A 15,245-nucleotide genomic window follows, 5' to 3' on the forward strand; every position below is an offset into this window, starting at 1 on the left:
CCTCCTGCTTAGATCAGTGCAATTAACAGCCTCCTGAGGAGGCTGAGAGACTGGAGCATGAATGACCAAGGGCCTCAGCTGCTGCGCTTCGGAATCCATCCCTCATCCGCACTGAGTCACGCCTCCCATAACTCTCCCTGCCCATCACAGTGCAGCAGGAGCGCGAAGGCAGACCTGCTCCCGGGAGACAGGAGCTTCTTTGTCAGTGGACTTGGGCTGAAGGACTCCCCCACAGCTTTGCCAAACCTCCCTCAGATGGATGCTTCCGCCCAATCTTCTCTCCCCTTCACTGCATCTTGTCAGACTTGCATCGTGTTCTGACGGCTCTTCCCACCGTCCTGAGCACCCAACCCCCGATTTTCTCTCACACGGGCTTTTCCTCTAATAAAATCCTCACATGTTTAAGCCCATCTTGGCATCCGTTTCTGGGAGGACCTAGACTGATATGTATTCTAACTGGTCTCCCTGCCCTTGGCTTTCCTCCTTACCCAGTCTATTTTTCACACAGTGACTAGACTTTCAAAGTCAGATTTGTCACTCCTCTTTTCAAAGTGCTGCATTGGTTTCCCTATTTCACTAACAGTAAAACCCAAGGTCTTTACAAATGCCCCCCATCATCTGCCATCATCTGCTTCCCGTTACCATTCTGGCCTTCTCTTTAACAACTCTCATCCTGTCTCACTCTTATCCCACCACATAGCACCTTGGCTGGTTTTGTTCATACCAGATACTTCTGCCCCAGGGCCTTTGCACAAGCTGCTCTTTCTAACTGGAATGTGCTTTGCTCAGATTTCTGCATGGTCAAGTGTGTTATCACCTTCAAATATTTACTCAACTGTTATTCTCCATTTCCATGAGTCCCCACATCACACTCCAATTTTTTCCTTGCCCCTCACTCCCACATTCCTGATTACCTTTTTCCTGCTCTACTTTTTCTATTTTTCCACAGCACTCACTACCTTCTAAAATACGAGGTAATGTTTATTGCTTGTTTACCTTTCTTTACTGGAATAAAAGTTCCTTAAGGACAGGGATTTTGTCCATTTTGGTAACTAAATGTATCTCAAGTGCTTGGAACAGTGCCTGGCACACAGTGGATACTTAACATGCATTTGTGGAATGAATGCGTGAATGAGTGAATGACAAATTACTGTTTGGAAGGAGGTTAAAGTTGGTAGTGTCGTGTGACGCAGCTTAAGCCGGCCATGTGAATTATAGGCACAGTGCTAAAGTGTGGCCCAGTATGTTATGTATTACACATGTTGCACATTTCAGACGTGTAATTAGAGCAAACATTGCAAATGGTTCGTGTGGCTTCTTGAGTGACACATTTCTACGAGCATTGCTACCACTTACTTTTTAGCGGTAGACTGAATACAGATCTGATGAAAATTGTGATGGTGGCACAAGAATGACGGGAATCTGGGAAAGCGACCAGGTCCAATCTTTATTTTACAGGGGTGTAAACTTCTGGAACTGTGAGAAACAAATGTTTGCTGTTTACAAGCACCTTGTCTATGGTATTTTTCTATAGCAGCCTGAATGGGTGAAGACAAATGACATAAATGGAATAATCTTCAAGAAATTAAGTGAACAAAACAAGGAATAAAAGAGTATGGTTAGTATGCTACCATTTGGTTGAAAATGTAGATACATGTATATGTGCATATGTATGTGTGTGTGTGTATATGTGTGTGTAGCTACATATATCTTTATCTGTATCTCTTTATCTCTATGGTAATTCTGATGGAATCCGTAAGAAGCTGTTAACAGTGGTCATCTCCCACAAGAAACTACGTGGCCAGGGGAAAGGGTATATTAGAAACTAAGTTTTCACTCTCTACTGTTCTGCATCATTTAAATTTGAATCATGTACTTTAAAATAGCTAATAAAAGAAAATAAATAAGAATATATTTACTTTATTGAGTGAAAGAAAAACTTGCAAAAGTACGTCATCCCACCTGAGATAAGGAAACGGTTCTTTCCATGAGTGTCTTCGTCCGTTTAAAGCCTGGGTCACTTTCTGCAAGGACATTCATGGTTTTCTTGCCAATGAACTCCAAAGCGTCGAGCCCACCAGTTAAGACGCTTTTACCCTGCAGATGAGGTCATTGAATGAGATTAGATTTTTACATTTTGCTGTTTTGCAAGAGTTGGCAACTCCTAGGTGGTTCTATCTTAAATATTAAAATCAATATACAGTCACAATTTTTTTCATCCGGAGATTAATCATCCATTTAATCCCATTTTCTTTCCCTTGGAAGAGCATATGTCGCATAATTTGTAGGGCATGCAATGTTATTTAAAAAGGATGGTTAGGAAAAACCAAAGCATTTTGGGGATTAATTTTACTAGCTCTGTGTATATAAATAGAGTGACCTAATGGCTACTTTTGTTTGAAAAAATTTTAATCTAAGTAACAGAGTTATTTGGAATAATCGATTAAAATGTCAAATACTCTTGCCAAGGGAATTCTTAAACCTAGGGCCCTGGAGTATAGGATCCTCTGGCTGTTTAAGATGGCTCTTGCATACTTTCAGAAACTAGTAATAAACCACTTGTATTCAGTATATTCATGAAACGAGACAGGCTGATTTCCTTACACTACTGGCTTTAGAAACTGTTCTATTATACAGTTATCTTCTTGCAAATCCCTCTGTCAGCCACTGTTTTCCATTAAAACAGTCAAGATTTACTCACATAAACTGTTCATATAAAGAGAACTGCTTAAATCCTTTCTAACTTCTGTACGTACCCTCCAACGACATAACTGCAATTGCAATATGCACACCTCTACGTTTTTTCCCACCTCACACAAATTTATATACATTATAATGTAATATTATATTGATATTATATGCATTTTCCAATCCTCTTAATTATCACTTCAATAACAATATTTGATTTCACAGAATTAATATACTTTATCTGTCATTCCCATCTTGGACATTTAGACTTTGTATTCAGATTTGGGAGCCAATCAACAATCACCCTATAAAACAGAACTTAAAATATACATACTTTGGGAGGACTACGGGATATCAACAATTCACACTTCTGCATAATTTGATTTATTTTCTCCTGACAGTCTGTGGGGGTTACTTCAGTACAGAATAAAATGGGAAAAGGAAAGTCGTAGGCACTTTGAGTATGGGCAGACCAGGTGGAGGTGTCTGGAACTCGGGAAAAGAGAATATAGTATCCTCTTCCCAATCTGAGGTTTCTCTTTCTGTGTTTTCAGTTACTTGTGGCCAACTGAAGTTCTAAACGGAAAATTTCAGAAATAAACAATTCATAAGTTTTAAGTTGTGCGTCATTCTGAGTAGTGTCTTGAGATCTCATGCCATCCTGCTCTGCCCCGCCCTGGACATTAATCATCCCTCTGTCCAGCGGATCCACACTGTACATGTTCCTGGCCCATGAGTCACTTAGTAGCTGTTGGGGTTATCAGATTAACTGTTGTGGTCTCTGGTCTCACAGTGCTAGTGTCCGAGTAATCCTTATTTTACTTAACAATGTCCCCCAAGCACCTGAGTGAGTAGTGATGTTGGTAATTCAGATGTGCCAAAGAGATGCCATAAAGTGCTGCCGTTAAGTGAGAAGTTGAGGACGTATGTATAGGAGAAAACAGTATACATAGGGTTCAGTACTATCCATGGTTTCAGGCATCCACTGGGGTTCCTGGAACGTATCGCTCGCAGATAAGGGGGGACCACTGTACCAGAAGGTCAGAGAGAACACAGAATGGAAGGTGAGGATGCTGAAAGGCAAAGTCAGAGTGCCCTGCACTGGAGCTCAGGGAGACTGTGAATTCATTTCTTACACCAGAGATACTGAAAGCACTCCTTCCCACCCGCAGTCCGACAGATTCCTTGGGGCATAATGGACTTGTATTGCTGTTTGATCCTACAACATGTTTGCTGCTCCTCATCCACCCTACTCAGTGTACAGGTCCGCAAGTACCAATAAGAGAAGCAGTTAGCCGTTTCTGGCATGCTCTGACCCCAAAGTTCAGGCGGGACACCCTCCTCTGTGCGTGTTTTGCCATGTTTGCTTGCCGTGTTTTGGTGTAGGTGCTGCTAGTTTGTCTCTCCTTCTGGGATATTATGCCCTCTTGTTTGTCAGCACATGCCCAGCACCTAGCATAGCTCCTGGTATATAATGAAAGTTAACCATTTAAAAAAAAATGAATGAATAAACTGAACATGAGCCATATTTCTAGAAAAACCAGTTAGTTGGTTTTACATAGCAGAAAATAAACCCCAAAGACCAGCTGGCTGCCTCCTCTCAGTTGGGGGGCTTCTCCTCTTTGCATTCTTCATCTGTGTTTTGTTGCCAATAAAGAGGTAGGAAGCCCCCCACACCCCAGCTGGGGTCGGAAGTGAGGTGTCGGGGGCAGACTTTGAGTTATTTTCAGAGGGACAGTAGAAATGGGGGAAGAATGTTGGTCTCAGTTATCTGGAAACCCTTTAGAAACATCTCGGGGATATTCTTGCTGACTCTTTGCCAACATTTATTTTTATTTAAATGGCTAATTTTTCACATAGAAGGTTAAGAGGCACAGTATTGAGGGAAAACCGCTGTCCCAGCTCTAAGAAAGAGCTCTGTCTCCCCACCCAGAGGCTGTCCTTGGAGCAGCTGAAGGACGCTGTAACAGCAGACTAAAAAATGTCCCTTTAAAGCAGCTCTTTTCTTTTAAACATAAAATGCATTTCATTTTGTCCTTATTATTTTGTTCCAAGGTTACGCCCACTCTGTAGGAGAAAGCATAACAAAACCACAATCCAAAGTTGTGAGCAAGGCCATCTTTTCTCTGATGTATCTAGGTCACTGGTAAACAGAGATATGAAAAGAAGGTGCTGGGAGACACCAGGGACAACAGAGGATGCAGCTGACGACTTACCGTGTTCTGAACCGCATTGGTGATGGCTGACAGCACGCCCCGAGACCCTGATGAAGGAGAAGTGGGTGGGCCTTCTGCAGGGCTCTGATCCATGGTCACATCTGTTACTAAAGAGAGAGAAACAGTCTTTGCTGATCTGAAATCTGCTATTTGTATGTGCAGGGTAATACAGCCCAAGTCCAGAAGCCCCCAAATAAACACATCACTCACTTTGAGGGATGCCATTTTCGGAGTCAGGCTGGGCCCCGTCCAAAGAGCAGGAATTTGCACTATGAATCCGTAGGGTGGCCCCTGCTTTCTCCTTGACTGCTGTTAGGCCATGACCTATCAGGAAATAAAAACACGGTTCACAGATACATCAGAAGGTCACAGTCTGTGAATTCTACAGCTCATCTCCAGAGTTGCTGTAAGGAAGTGCGCTGGTGAACGGCATCGACTTGGCAAACCTCCAGTGTGAGTTCTGGTCCCAGCGCAGCTCACTACTGCCCAGGTAGGTGACCCTGGAGAAGTTCCCTAACCTCTCAGTGACTCAGTTTCTTCGTGGGCTTGTTGTGAGGGGCACATGAGAGAGACCAATCTACAGTGCTCCCAGATGTTTTATTATCCTATTTTGCTTCTCACACTTCAAACAAGCAACCTGGGATTCTGAACCAGAGATATTATCTGGGGACAGTGTCCCTGCCTTCTCCCCTTTTCCCTTTCCCAAGCTCCTCAAGGCAGGGGTGCAGCATCCATTTTCTGATTTCTTGCAGGCCCAGCCTATTGCAGTTGCTCCACTGCTATTTGGTGAACTGAAATCGGTTGAGCTTTAACATGTTCATCTTTCCTTTCGTATGGAGAGAGCAGGGTCGGGGGTCGGTGTGTCAAAATCAAAAGGCAAGTCAGTGGGAAAACCAGGAAGAGCAGCCAACACCTCTGTCAGTTGTCTTAAGCAGTAACAGTCTAAACACAAGCTATAAGAACAGTCTGCTAGGAGGAAGGGTACTGGTTCCGTCTGATCAGGGACAAAAACCCAGCACCGTGGGTTTTCAGTAACTATCTGGTAAATACAAAGCTGACCTGCTCATCCCCCCCCCCCACATACACTACATGCACACGTGTGTGCGCGCGCGCACACACACACACACACACACACATCCTTGGCTTGATAAATTTCTTGTCTACATTTTATTCTGCAGCTTTTTTTTCTCTTTAGAGGTGCTCATGATGAACTATAGCTTTTCTCAGAGTTCCCAAACTGAACACAAAGCTAACAGTCGACTGATGCTCTTAAGTGGCTCTTTGCGTTCTTGAAAAAGAAACACCATGAGCTGCCATCATCACAGCGCTCACCTCTCCCCTTAGCACCCCAGGAGAATGGGAGATTTCACTGGGGATTTGGGCGGCCTCCGGTTGTTAAAACCCACGGCAGCAGCAATATTAATACACAAGGGTGTGGGTGAATGTCCCAAGTCATGGCAGGATTTAGAGACAAAGAGAACCACCTGTTCTTAGAAGGCCCTGTTAAAGTTATAGATCATTCACCTCTTGAGGAAGAGAAAGACATGGATAAATCCCAAACCCAAATAGTAGTGTTGTAATCAGTTATAACTTTATCAGAGCTATCTTAACATAATTAGGACACTGATATTTACCAAACAGATATAGGACTAATTATATCCAGTGAGAATAACCTGTCATTGTACACACTCTAGAAAACCCTGAAACATTATTTACAATGTTTATAATATTAATTACCTAGATTCATGTGCAATCATTAAATACAGTTCAAATCATTACTAAGTTGGAAAGAAAGATGCACTATAACTGCTAAAACTAAGCCTAGGATTAATTCTCTGTTGCTTCCAATGAATTTCAAGCATTTCAATGGGAACTTACTCGAGTTTCAGTAACACACTTAAGTTATACAACATAATCATCTAACTTATTTACATACTGAATCCATATTCCTTGCCATCTTTTAAGAAAATATTTTTTTCAAAAGGAAATAATGTATATCCAGATCTGAATCTGATTCTCACCTGCATGTATGAGAGCTAAAACCAAGGAATAAATGAGCTAGAGAAGGCTGGGAGGCATCTGTGACAGCTCCTTTGCATAAGCCATGTGGAAAGACAATTCTGCATCCTTCCCTGAGACCATTCAGGGCTGATTAAACCTCACTGTCATGATCTCCTCTTTAACTTTCTTCACCCTTTGCAGGTTAGGACCATGGCTGATTCTCTTCCTAGGGAAGAACAGCTCTTGCCATTCAGAACACAGATGATCATGGATATGTGTGCATAGGTTGATGGAAAAAATAATTTTTTTTTTAGAGAAAGAGAGAGGGAGGGACAAACAGAGACAGACAGACAGACAGACAGGAAGGGAGAGAGATGAGAAGCATCAACTCATAGTTGCAGCACCTTAGTTGTTCACTGATTGCTTTCTCATATGTGCCTTGACCAGGGAGCTCCAGGTAAGCGAGTAATCCCTTGCTCAAGCCAGCAACCTTGGGCTTTAAGCCAGTGACCTTGTACTTCAAGTCAGCGATCTTTGGGCTCAAGCCAGTGACTATGGGGGGTCATGTCTATGATCTCACACTCAAGTCAGTGACCCAGCGCTCAAGCTGGATGAGCCAGTGCACAAGTCAGTGACCTTGGGGTTTCAAACCTGGGTCCTAAACATCCCAGGCTGATGCTCTATCCACTGCACCATTGCCTGGTGAGGCAAGAAAATACCATTTTTATGTGAATATAAATGGGATGTTTTTGCTTAACAGTCATGACAAGAGGCTGCTATTCCAACTACATCCCCCCACACCCTAACCCCCCCAAACACAGAGCTTTATTGAAGTGTAATTATATGCAAAGAATGCATTTATTTAAGATTTCTCTTAAATATATATTCTGATAGCTGTTTCCTGAGTTATTTTGATAGTGGTTATTTTGATATTTACATATGTATTGCATTCTACAAGAAATACAAAGCTATAGATTTTCATAGCTAGGATTTACACTGTACACTACACTCGACTTTGAAAAATAACTTCTAAAACCTTACTTAGTGTGACATCTAGTGCTCAGAACAAGGAAGTAAAAATATGGAGTCATTGTTGCCTTTTGACTGGGAGGGATTCATTTTCAGATATTGATCTATCCTACTAATAACAGAAAAAACCAACAAATATGAATAATACTAGGGTATAGTGTATAGATTAGTTTTTTCACATGTCATCACAAACCCTAAGTATCCTCAGAAAATTAAAATCCCCCAAATTCCATGGTTCTGAAGATGAACTATCCTCTCCCCCTTGACATATTGTAGCATTGTAAAGAAGAAAGGAATGTGGTATAAACGCTGTGATACTATATAATTGAAAAACAAATGTTACGTGATTGGCCAGTATTCAACTTACCCCCTGTACTCTAATGGAAAACACCCTAAACTTAGGAGTCAGGAGTCTTGTGGAGGAATTTTGGTTTCATCACCTATTAGCTGGGTGACCTTGGTGAGTTACTTAACCTCTCTGAGTTTCTGTTGCTGTGTCTTCTCTGAAAGGAGGATTATAACATCAACTTGCCAAGGTTTTGTAGGGTCACTGAGAAGAAATATAAACCTTTTGGTATGGCCTTATATACTTACTGAACCTCATATATTTATTGAGTACTCACTAAGTCCCAAACATGGGACTAAATATTTTTAGTACAGTAAATTATCTCATTGAATCTTCTCAACAACTTATAAGGGATATTATTACACCCATTTCACAAGTGAGAAAACTGAGACTTTGAAATCACTAGCTCAAGGTCCTACAACCAGTAAGTAGCAGGGGCAGGATCTGAACCTAATCCTTCTGACTCTAGAACTCACATGTTCAATCACTACATTATATTAAAGTTTTACATGTCACTTATAGTTGATTAAATGTCATCTTAGTCCCATTTCTATAATTCCTCAGAAATTAGATCTTTGATTAAGAACATCTTTACTTTTAAAACATTGGTTTATGCTAAACTTAGCTTGCCTTACCTTACCCTGGTGAAACAGCAAGGTGAAGGTCACACCTGCAGTGAAACTTCGGGAATCTAGCCCTGCCCCTTGCAGCCATGCCTCGGACTGGCATGGCTTGATGTCTTTAGGATCAGCCCTGTGCTGTGCAGACACAGATCCCAAGACACTGTGTGGTGCTCCATATTCTTTCAGTTTATTTTTTCTTCTCAAAAAGCACAACAATTTCACCATGCCCTCTTCTTGTGAGTTCTACTGAGATCAAAACCCTATTGAAGGGAGGTCTCTCCTTTTTCTGGAGGATGAAAATAATTTGTTGTTGGTGGGAGGGTCTTCCTGACCAAGTGGTAACTTGGGGGAGCAAGAGCAATTCTAGGCAGCACCCTGGATGTCTGGGTAGCTCTATGGATGCTTCCTACTGTTCCCATATGCTAGAGCAGTGGTAGTCAACCTGGTCCCTACCGCCCACTAGTGGGCGTTCCAGCTTTCATGGTGGGCGGTAGTGGAGCAACCAAAGTGTAAATAAAAAGATAGATTTAACTATAGTAAGTTGTTTTATAAAGATTTATTCTGCCAAACTTAGCAAAAATTCGAGGTAAAGTACTGGTAAGTAATTATTATTATATGCTTTAACTTGCTGTAACTCTGCTTTAGAAATTTTATAAAGTAAAGTTACTTCCCTACTTTATAAATCACCCTTACTGTGGGACTGGTGGGAGGTTAGAAAATTTTACTACTAACAGAGATACAAAAGTGGACGGTAGGTATAAAAAGGTTGACTACTCCTGCTCTAGAGGGACCCCTAAGAGGACACCAGCTAACTCATTCAGGCAGCTCCTCCTTTTTACACTGCTTTAATTTTTAATATAACATTCCTTCCTTTTCATCTCATGTCTTTATTTCTTCTTTTAAAAAATAAATATAAAGAAAAGAAACTAAGAAATATCTAGTATCTCACTTCTCTGATATACCTGCTTGATTTTCAAAATAAAAGTATTAAGAAACATTGGCAAATTCAAAGAGTATAGAAACATAGACAACAGAAAGTGGACTAGCCTCTTATTTTTACAACAGAGTCTACTGACATAATAGATAATAGAGTCTATGAGCCTATAAGTGCCTATGGAAATATTTAAGACCTAAAAAATAATTATTGGTTATTAAAGATAAAAAAGAAAATTTCCAAATTAGAAATTAATTATCATTTTCTTAAGTATATTAAAAAATGGAATATTAGGTCAACTGGTCAACTATCGTTTACATAAATTCAACTCAGAGTTATATGTAAATTATATATTTAGTAAGGGATGTGGGTATATGTTATTATATTTTCTTAAAGAGGGGTCCACTTTAAGTGGACCTGTCTTTTTAGCCCTTCCCCCATTTTCTTCTAAAGATAACAATTCGAATATTGTTTCTTGTAGTTTTTTTCAAGAAAAAAAAAGACTATATCTACATGTGAGTGTTCTGAACTTGGCTTTTTCCACTTCCCAGTATACAGTGGAGGTCTCAGCCATACAGGTAATGGTGGATGTTGTGTGTACTCCCTGGGGTCATGGGGCTTTCTCCCCACTGCTGGAAGTATTGTCTGCTGAATGCCTCCACTAAATGCTTCCCTTGACCACAGGGAATTGATTTCCTCACAACTGTACTACAATGACTGGTCAATGGGGGTGTTGGTGATAGAAAATCCTGGTTCCATGCATTCATGTGGGACATCTCTGAAGAGTCATCTCAACCTCCAAGCTCCTGATGAGATAGGCTGAGGTCTGCAAGGCAACTGCTTGGTAGTTCAGCTTCTTGTTTGCCTGAGCTCTTCTCAATCCTTCACTCTCTTGCAAGGCTCGCCCCTGAGATTGCCTCACAGTGAAACACCAGCACACAAATCTCTGCCTTAGTCTCTTCTGGGCAGCTCACCTAGAACATTAATCTTCCTCATTCTTTCTAATAGCTTCACAGTATTATTCCACTGAATGGCTCTATCACATCTCCACATTCTCAGTGGGGGGATACTTTGTTTTTTTCAAGTTTTTCATATATGCCTGGTGAACTCCCTCATCTCCTTCAAATCTTTTCTCAAATATCACCTCCCTAAGGTCTACTTGTTACCGCCGTTTTATTTATTTATTTTTTTACAGAGACAGAGAGTCAGAGAGGGATAGATAGGGACAGACAGACAGGAACGGAGAGAGATAAGAAGCATCAATCATCAGTTTTTTGTTGCAACACCTTAGTTGTTCATTGATTGCCTTCTCATATGTGCCTTGACTGGGGGTCTTCAGCAGACCAAGTGACCCCTTGCTCGAGCCAGTGACCTTGGGTCCAAGCTGGTGAGCTTTGCTCAAACCAGATGAGCCCACACCCAAGCTGGTGACCTCGGGGTCTCGAACCTGGGTCCTTCTCATCCTAGTCCGACGCTCCATCCACTAAGCCACCGCCTGGTCAGGCCCTTACCACCGTTTTAAAAGCCTTAACCTGTACTTCTGACCCCTCTTATCCTGCTCCACTATATAATTTTTCTTCAATATGTGTATTGTTTATTGTCTGTCTCCTTCCACTAAAATGTAAGCCTGACAGGGCTGGGGCCTTTGTCTTATTTGCTCACTGCTTTATCTGTGGTGCCTAGAATAGTGCCTGACATGGTATTTGCTGAGTGAATTCTATATTGCACATCCTTGTACATACATATTAACGAGCTTTTGCAAAGATCAACAGTGCAATTGATGGGCTACAAGTATGTGCATTTTAAAATTTATAGGTAGTGCTAATTGTTCTTCTAAAAGTTGTATCAATTTATACTTGTATTTGCATGAATTTTTGCAATATAAACCAATTTAAAAATATAGGGTGGGGCAAAAGTAGGCTTTACAGTTGTTTGTATGGAAAATAATACAATTAATAAATAAAACAAGAACAAACTGTTTCATGTACTCACAATGGTAAACCAACTTTTACCTCACCTTATATTGAGTGCATTTCAGACTCCTCTATCAATGAATTTAAAATATTATCAAAAGTTGTGAGGAGCAGTTGCTTAGAAATACACACAGATGGTGTTGCTGTGCTCAGCTAACGCAAACTAGCGCAGCAAAAAGAGGAGCCACCAACCTTCCTTTTTGAAAAGTCTCCCCTCTCCATGATGATGGTTGATGTCCACTCTGCAATCAGACTTCTCTTTAGGGTCAAAATTGACAAGAAGTGTTTCTGAACTGATAGTGTCTGTCCAGATATCAAACAGAAATTAATTTACCTCTGGATTGTATTCATAGATTGTAAAGGATTATGAACAAACTCTAAACATAAATGCTACTTTCTTTAGTTTCTTTTTTATGTATTCATTTTTTAAAAACAAAAATAAAGAAATAAATGAAACAAAAAGAAGAAAATGTTATATTAAAAATTAAAGCTATCGCCTGACCAGGCAGTAGCGCAGTGGACAGAGCGTCGTCGGATTGAAATGCAGAGGACCCAGGTTCGAGACCCCGAGGTCGCCAGCTTGAGCGCAGGTTCATCTGGTTTGAGCAAGGCTCACTAGCTTGAACCCAAAGTCCCTGGCTCAAGTAAGGGGTCAGTTAGTTTGCTGTAGCCCCCCTGGTTAAGGCACATATGAGAAAGCAATCAATTAACAACTAAGGTGCCGCAACAAAGAATTGATGCTTCTCATCTCTCTCCCTTCCTGTCGGTCCCTATCTGTCCCTCTCTCTAACTCTCTCTGTCTGTCACAAAAATAAATAAATAAATAAATAAAGCCATCTACAAAGGGGAATCCCCTGTGCGAGTTAGCTGATGCCCTATATGAGGGTCCTTGCGCAGATAGGAACAGCAGCAAGTACCCATGAATCAAACTCTAATCATGATTCCTGAGAATTTTTACATCACCAGCAATGCCATATGAACTCATGTGATATTAACAGTGATTTTACACAGTTAAGGGTTCTCACTTAGCATCATTTTTGATAGTTTGCTGTTCGCTGTAATAAACGCTGACATTATTTCTGACAATGCTGGTAGAAGGTTTCACGGAAATGTGCAGAAGGAGAAAACCATGTAAGCCGGCAGAGGATGGGGGAGGGGACAATGGTCATTTTGAAAGGTGAATATGCAGAGCAGATGTCCCGTCCCCATCGCCCCCCCCCCCCCCCCCCCCCCGCTCCTCAGGTTCTTTCGCAGAAGGCGTTTAGACTAATAAAACTGTCAAAACTAGAATTTTAAATAAACATTTAGGCCTTTTGTGGTACCTAGGAATACACTGCTCTGTTCTGCCATGGGGCTTTTACTTTGGTGTACTTATCTGTGTAAGTTTCAGCATTGTCCACGTTCATTCTGATTACTGGCCTATCGCTCTTCACTCAGTACATCCTAGAAACAAGTCAGGTCGCCAAGATGCTTGTGGGAAATCACATCTGGTCTCTCAACATCACTTGAAATTATCATCTAAAATATCTTTTTTTTTACATTTTCCTTTCCCATTCTGGTTTCTGCCTGGATCTTAAGTAACAATCATTTTCACTGCATTTTATGAACTTGTCCAAAGGTATGGTGGCAGGTATTCAAGTCTCAGGCTGTGATGACACAGCAGCTGTGGATGAAGCTACCGCTTGAGGTACGGCCTTTCCACAGAAATGGAAATGTTGATTGGCTGAGAAATGTTTGATTTTATGTAAGCATTGGGAAGGCTGCTTTTTCCCATTTTCCCTTCACTTTGGGATCAATGTAGCGAGGCAAAGACAAAACAGAAAAATGCAGAAAAGCAAAAAGTTAATCAATTTCCTGTATTTTTCCACTTAGCACAGTACTTATAAATATCTTTCTACTTCTATATGTAGCTGCAGATTATGAACTCATCATATTCCAAAAGTTGGAGGGAATCTCAGAACTTGTCAAGTTCCCCCACTCACACCTTTCCAAATCAGAAAGCTGAGTTTCAGAGAGGTGAAGGGCATGGTATAGCTAGTTAGTGACAGTCCTCTGTGATCGCAAGTTAGCAGCAGTCAGGACCTGGTTTCGGGTCTTATGACTCCTGGTACAGTGCTCTTTCCACGAAAGAACCACATTCCAAATGTTTCCATTTTCCAATTACAGGGTGTCCTCAGGTTACGACACAGTGCCATTTCTACGACAGTGATGTTACCCAAATTTTGGTATAAGTTGAAATACACCCTAGCCTAACACAAACGGAAGGTACACTTGCGCTTTTAACAGTCCAAAACGGCGTAGGTAACGCCAACTCCCTCACTCATGTGCCATCTTATTGCATATTCTTCCTCTGAGCAACCAAACTAGTTCACCCACATAGTCCGTAAGTACACCTAACAGTATAAGCCGAAACACGTCTCAATTTCTTAAAGTTTTTACGGGACTGTTGCAAACTTGAAACGTTGTATGTCGAAACTGTCATAACCCAAGGACTCCCTGTACTCTCCTGCCAACTCTAAATAGTTCTAGCTGTCGTGATAGCAGTTTTCCAACAACTGTAAGAAGTATTGATTTCTGTTTCTACTTCTGAATTGCCAGCTCTGTATTTTGTTACAGACTATGTGTTCTGCACTCCTGTCTGCAATTGGAATTACCCTGGGGGTGGCATGAAGTTTCTGAGTAGAAATCAATCGCAATGGAATACGTGGTTATTTTCTTTCTTTACTTTCCACGGCAATTTATAAACCATCAAGAGGTTGCCTATTGCTCTGAGTGCTCTGTTTTCCAATAGGTTTCTTTGCTTTATGATAATAAACTATTAACACTGCCAAGCCCTGGGTAGATAATATGCCTCTCCATAATAGAAGGTGTGCCCAGCTTGCCTCTCAATTCCAAGGCAGCAAATCGATCCAGACCGCAATCCAGGATGTTACCCGTAACTTTCTAAAGCCTCTGTTCACAGATGGCTGAACCCTATCCCAGCCCTGTTTCAGGTTGGAGCCCAGCGTTGGCACCTCTCCAACTGTGGGACATTTGTGATCCCCGTCATCGTTTGGGAGTCTCTTCCAACCACCACCAACCACTTCCTGTTTCCGGCTTTGGAACCCATGGGTTCAGCCTTCCCTTATGCTACATAGTTAGTTCTCTATCAGATCCACAATGATACTTATCTAGTTTTATTTTGTTTCATGATTTTATTTATTGATTTTAGAGAAAGGAGAGAGAAAGAGAGAGAAAAGAGGGGATGCTGGAGGAGCAAGAAGTATCAACTCATGGTTGCTTCCCATATGTGCCTTGACCAGGCAAGCTCTGGGATTTGAACCAGCGACCTCAACATTCCAAGTCGACGCTTTATCCACGGTGTCATCACAAGTCAGGCGATACTTATCTAGTTTTAAACTATCTGTTGGTATTATTTCAGCTACTATTACTATA

General features: G+C 41.3%; 1 protein-coding gene across 3 annotated transcripts in view; it reads right to left on the bottom strand.

Annotated features, from left to right (window-relative positions):
* The window catches only part of FAM114A1 (family with sequence similarity 114 member A1), a 69,292-nt gene that overhangs the window by 26,955 nt on the left and 27,092 nt on the right, over positions 1-15,245 (bottom strand). For all 3 annotated transcript variants that reach the window (XM_066280040.1, XM_066280041.1, XM_066280042.1), the window contains exons 4-6: positions 5,115-5,228; positions 4,905-5,011; positions 1,963-2,097 (exon numbers count right to left, since the gene is read on the bottom strand). In XM_066280040.1, coding sequence (XP_066136137.1) covers positions 1,963-2,097; positions 4,905-5,011; positions 5,115-5,228 — 356 coding nt within the window. The remainder of the gene's footprint in view (positions 1-1,962; positions 2,098-4,904; positions 5,012-5,114; positions 5,229-15,245) is intronic.

The sequence above is a fragment of the Saccopteryx bilineata genome, chromosome 5, assembly GCF_036850765.1.
Source record: "Saccopteryx bilineata isolate mSacBil1 chromosome 5, mSacBil1_pri_phased_curated, whole genome shotgun sequence".
NCBI classification, from domain to species: domain Eukaryota; kingdom Metazoa; phylum Chordata; class Mammalia; order Chiroptera; family Emballonuridae; genus Saccopteryx; species Saccopteryx bilineata.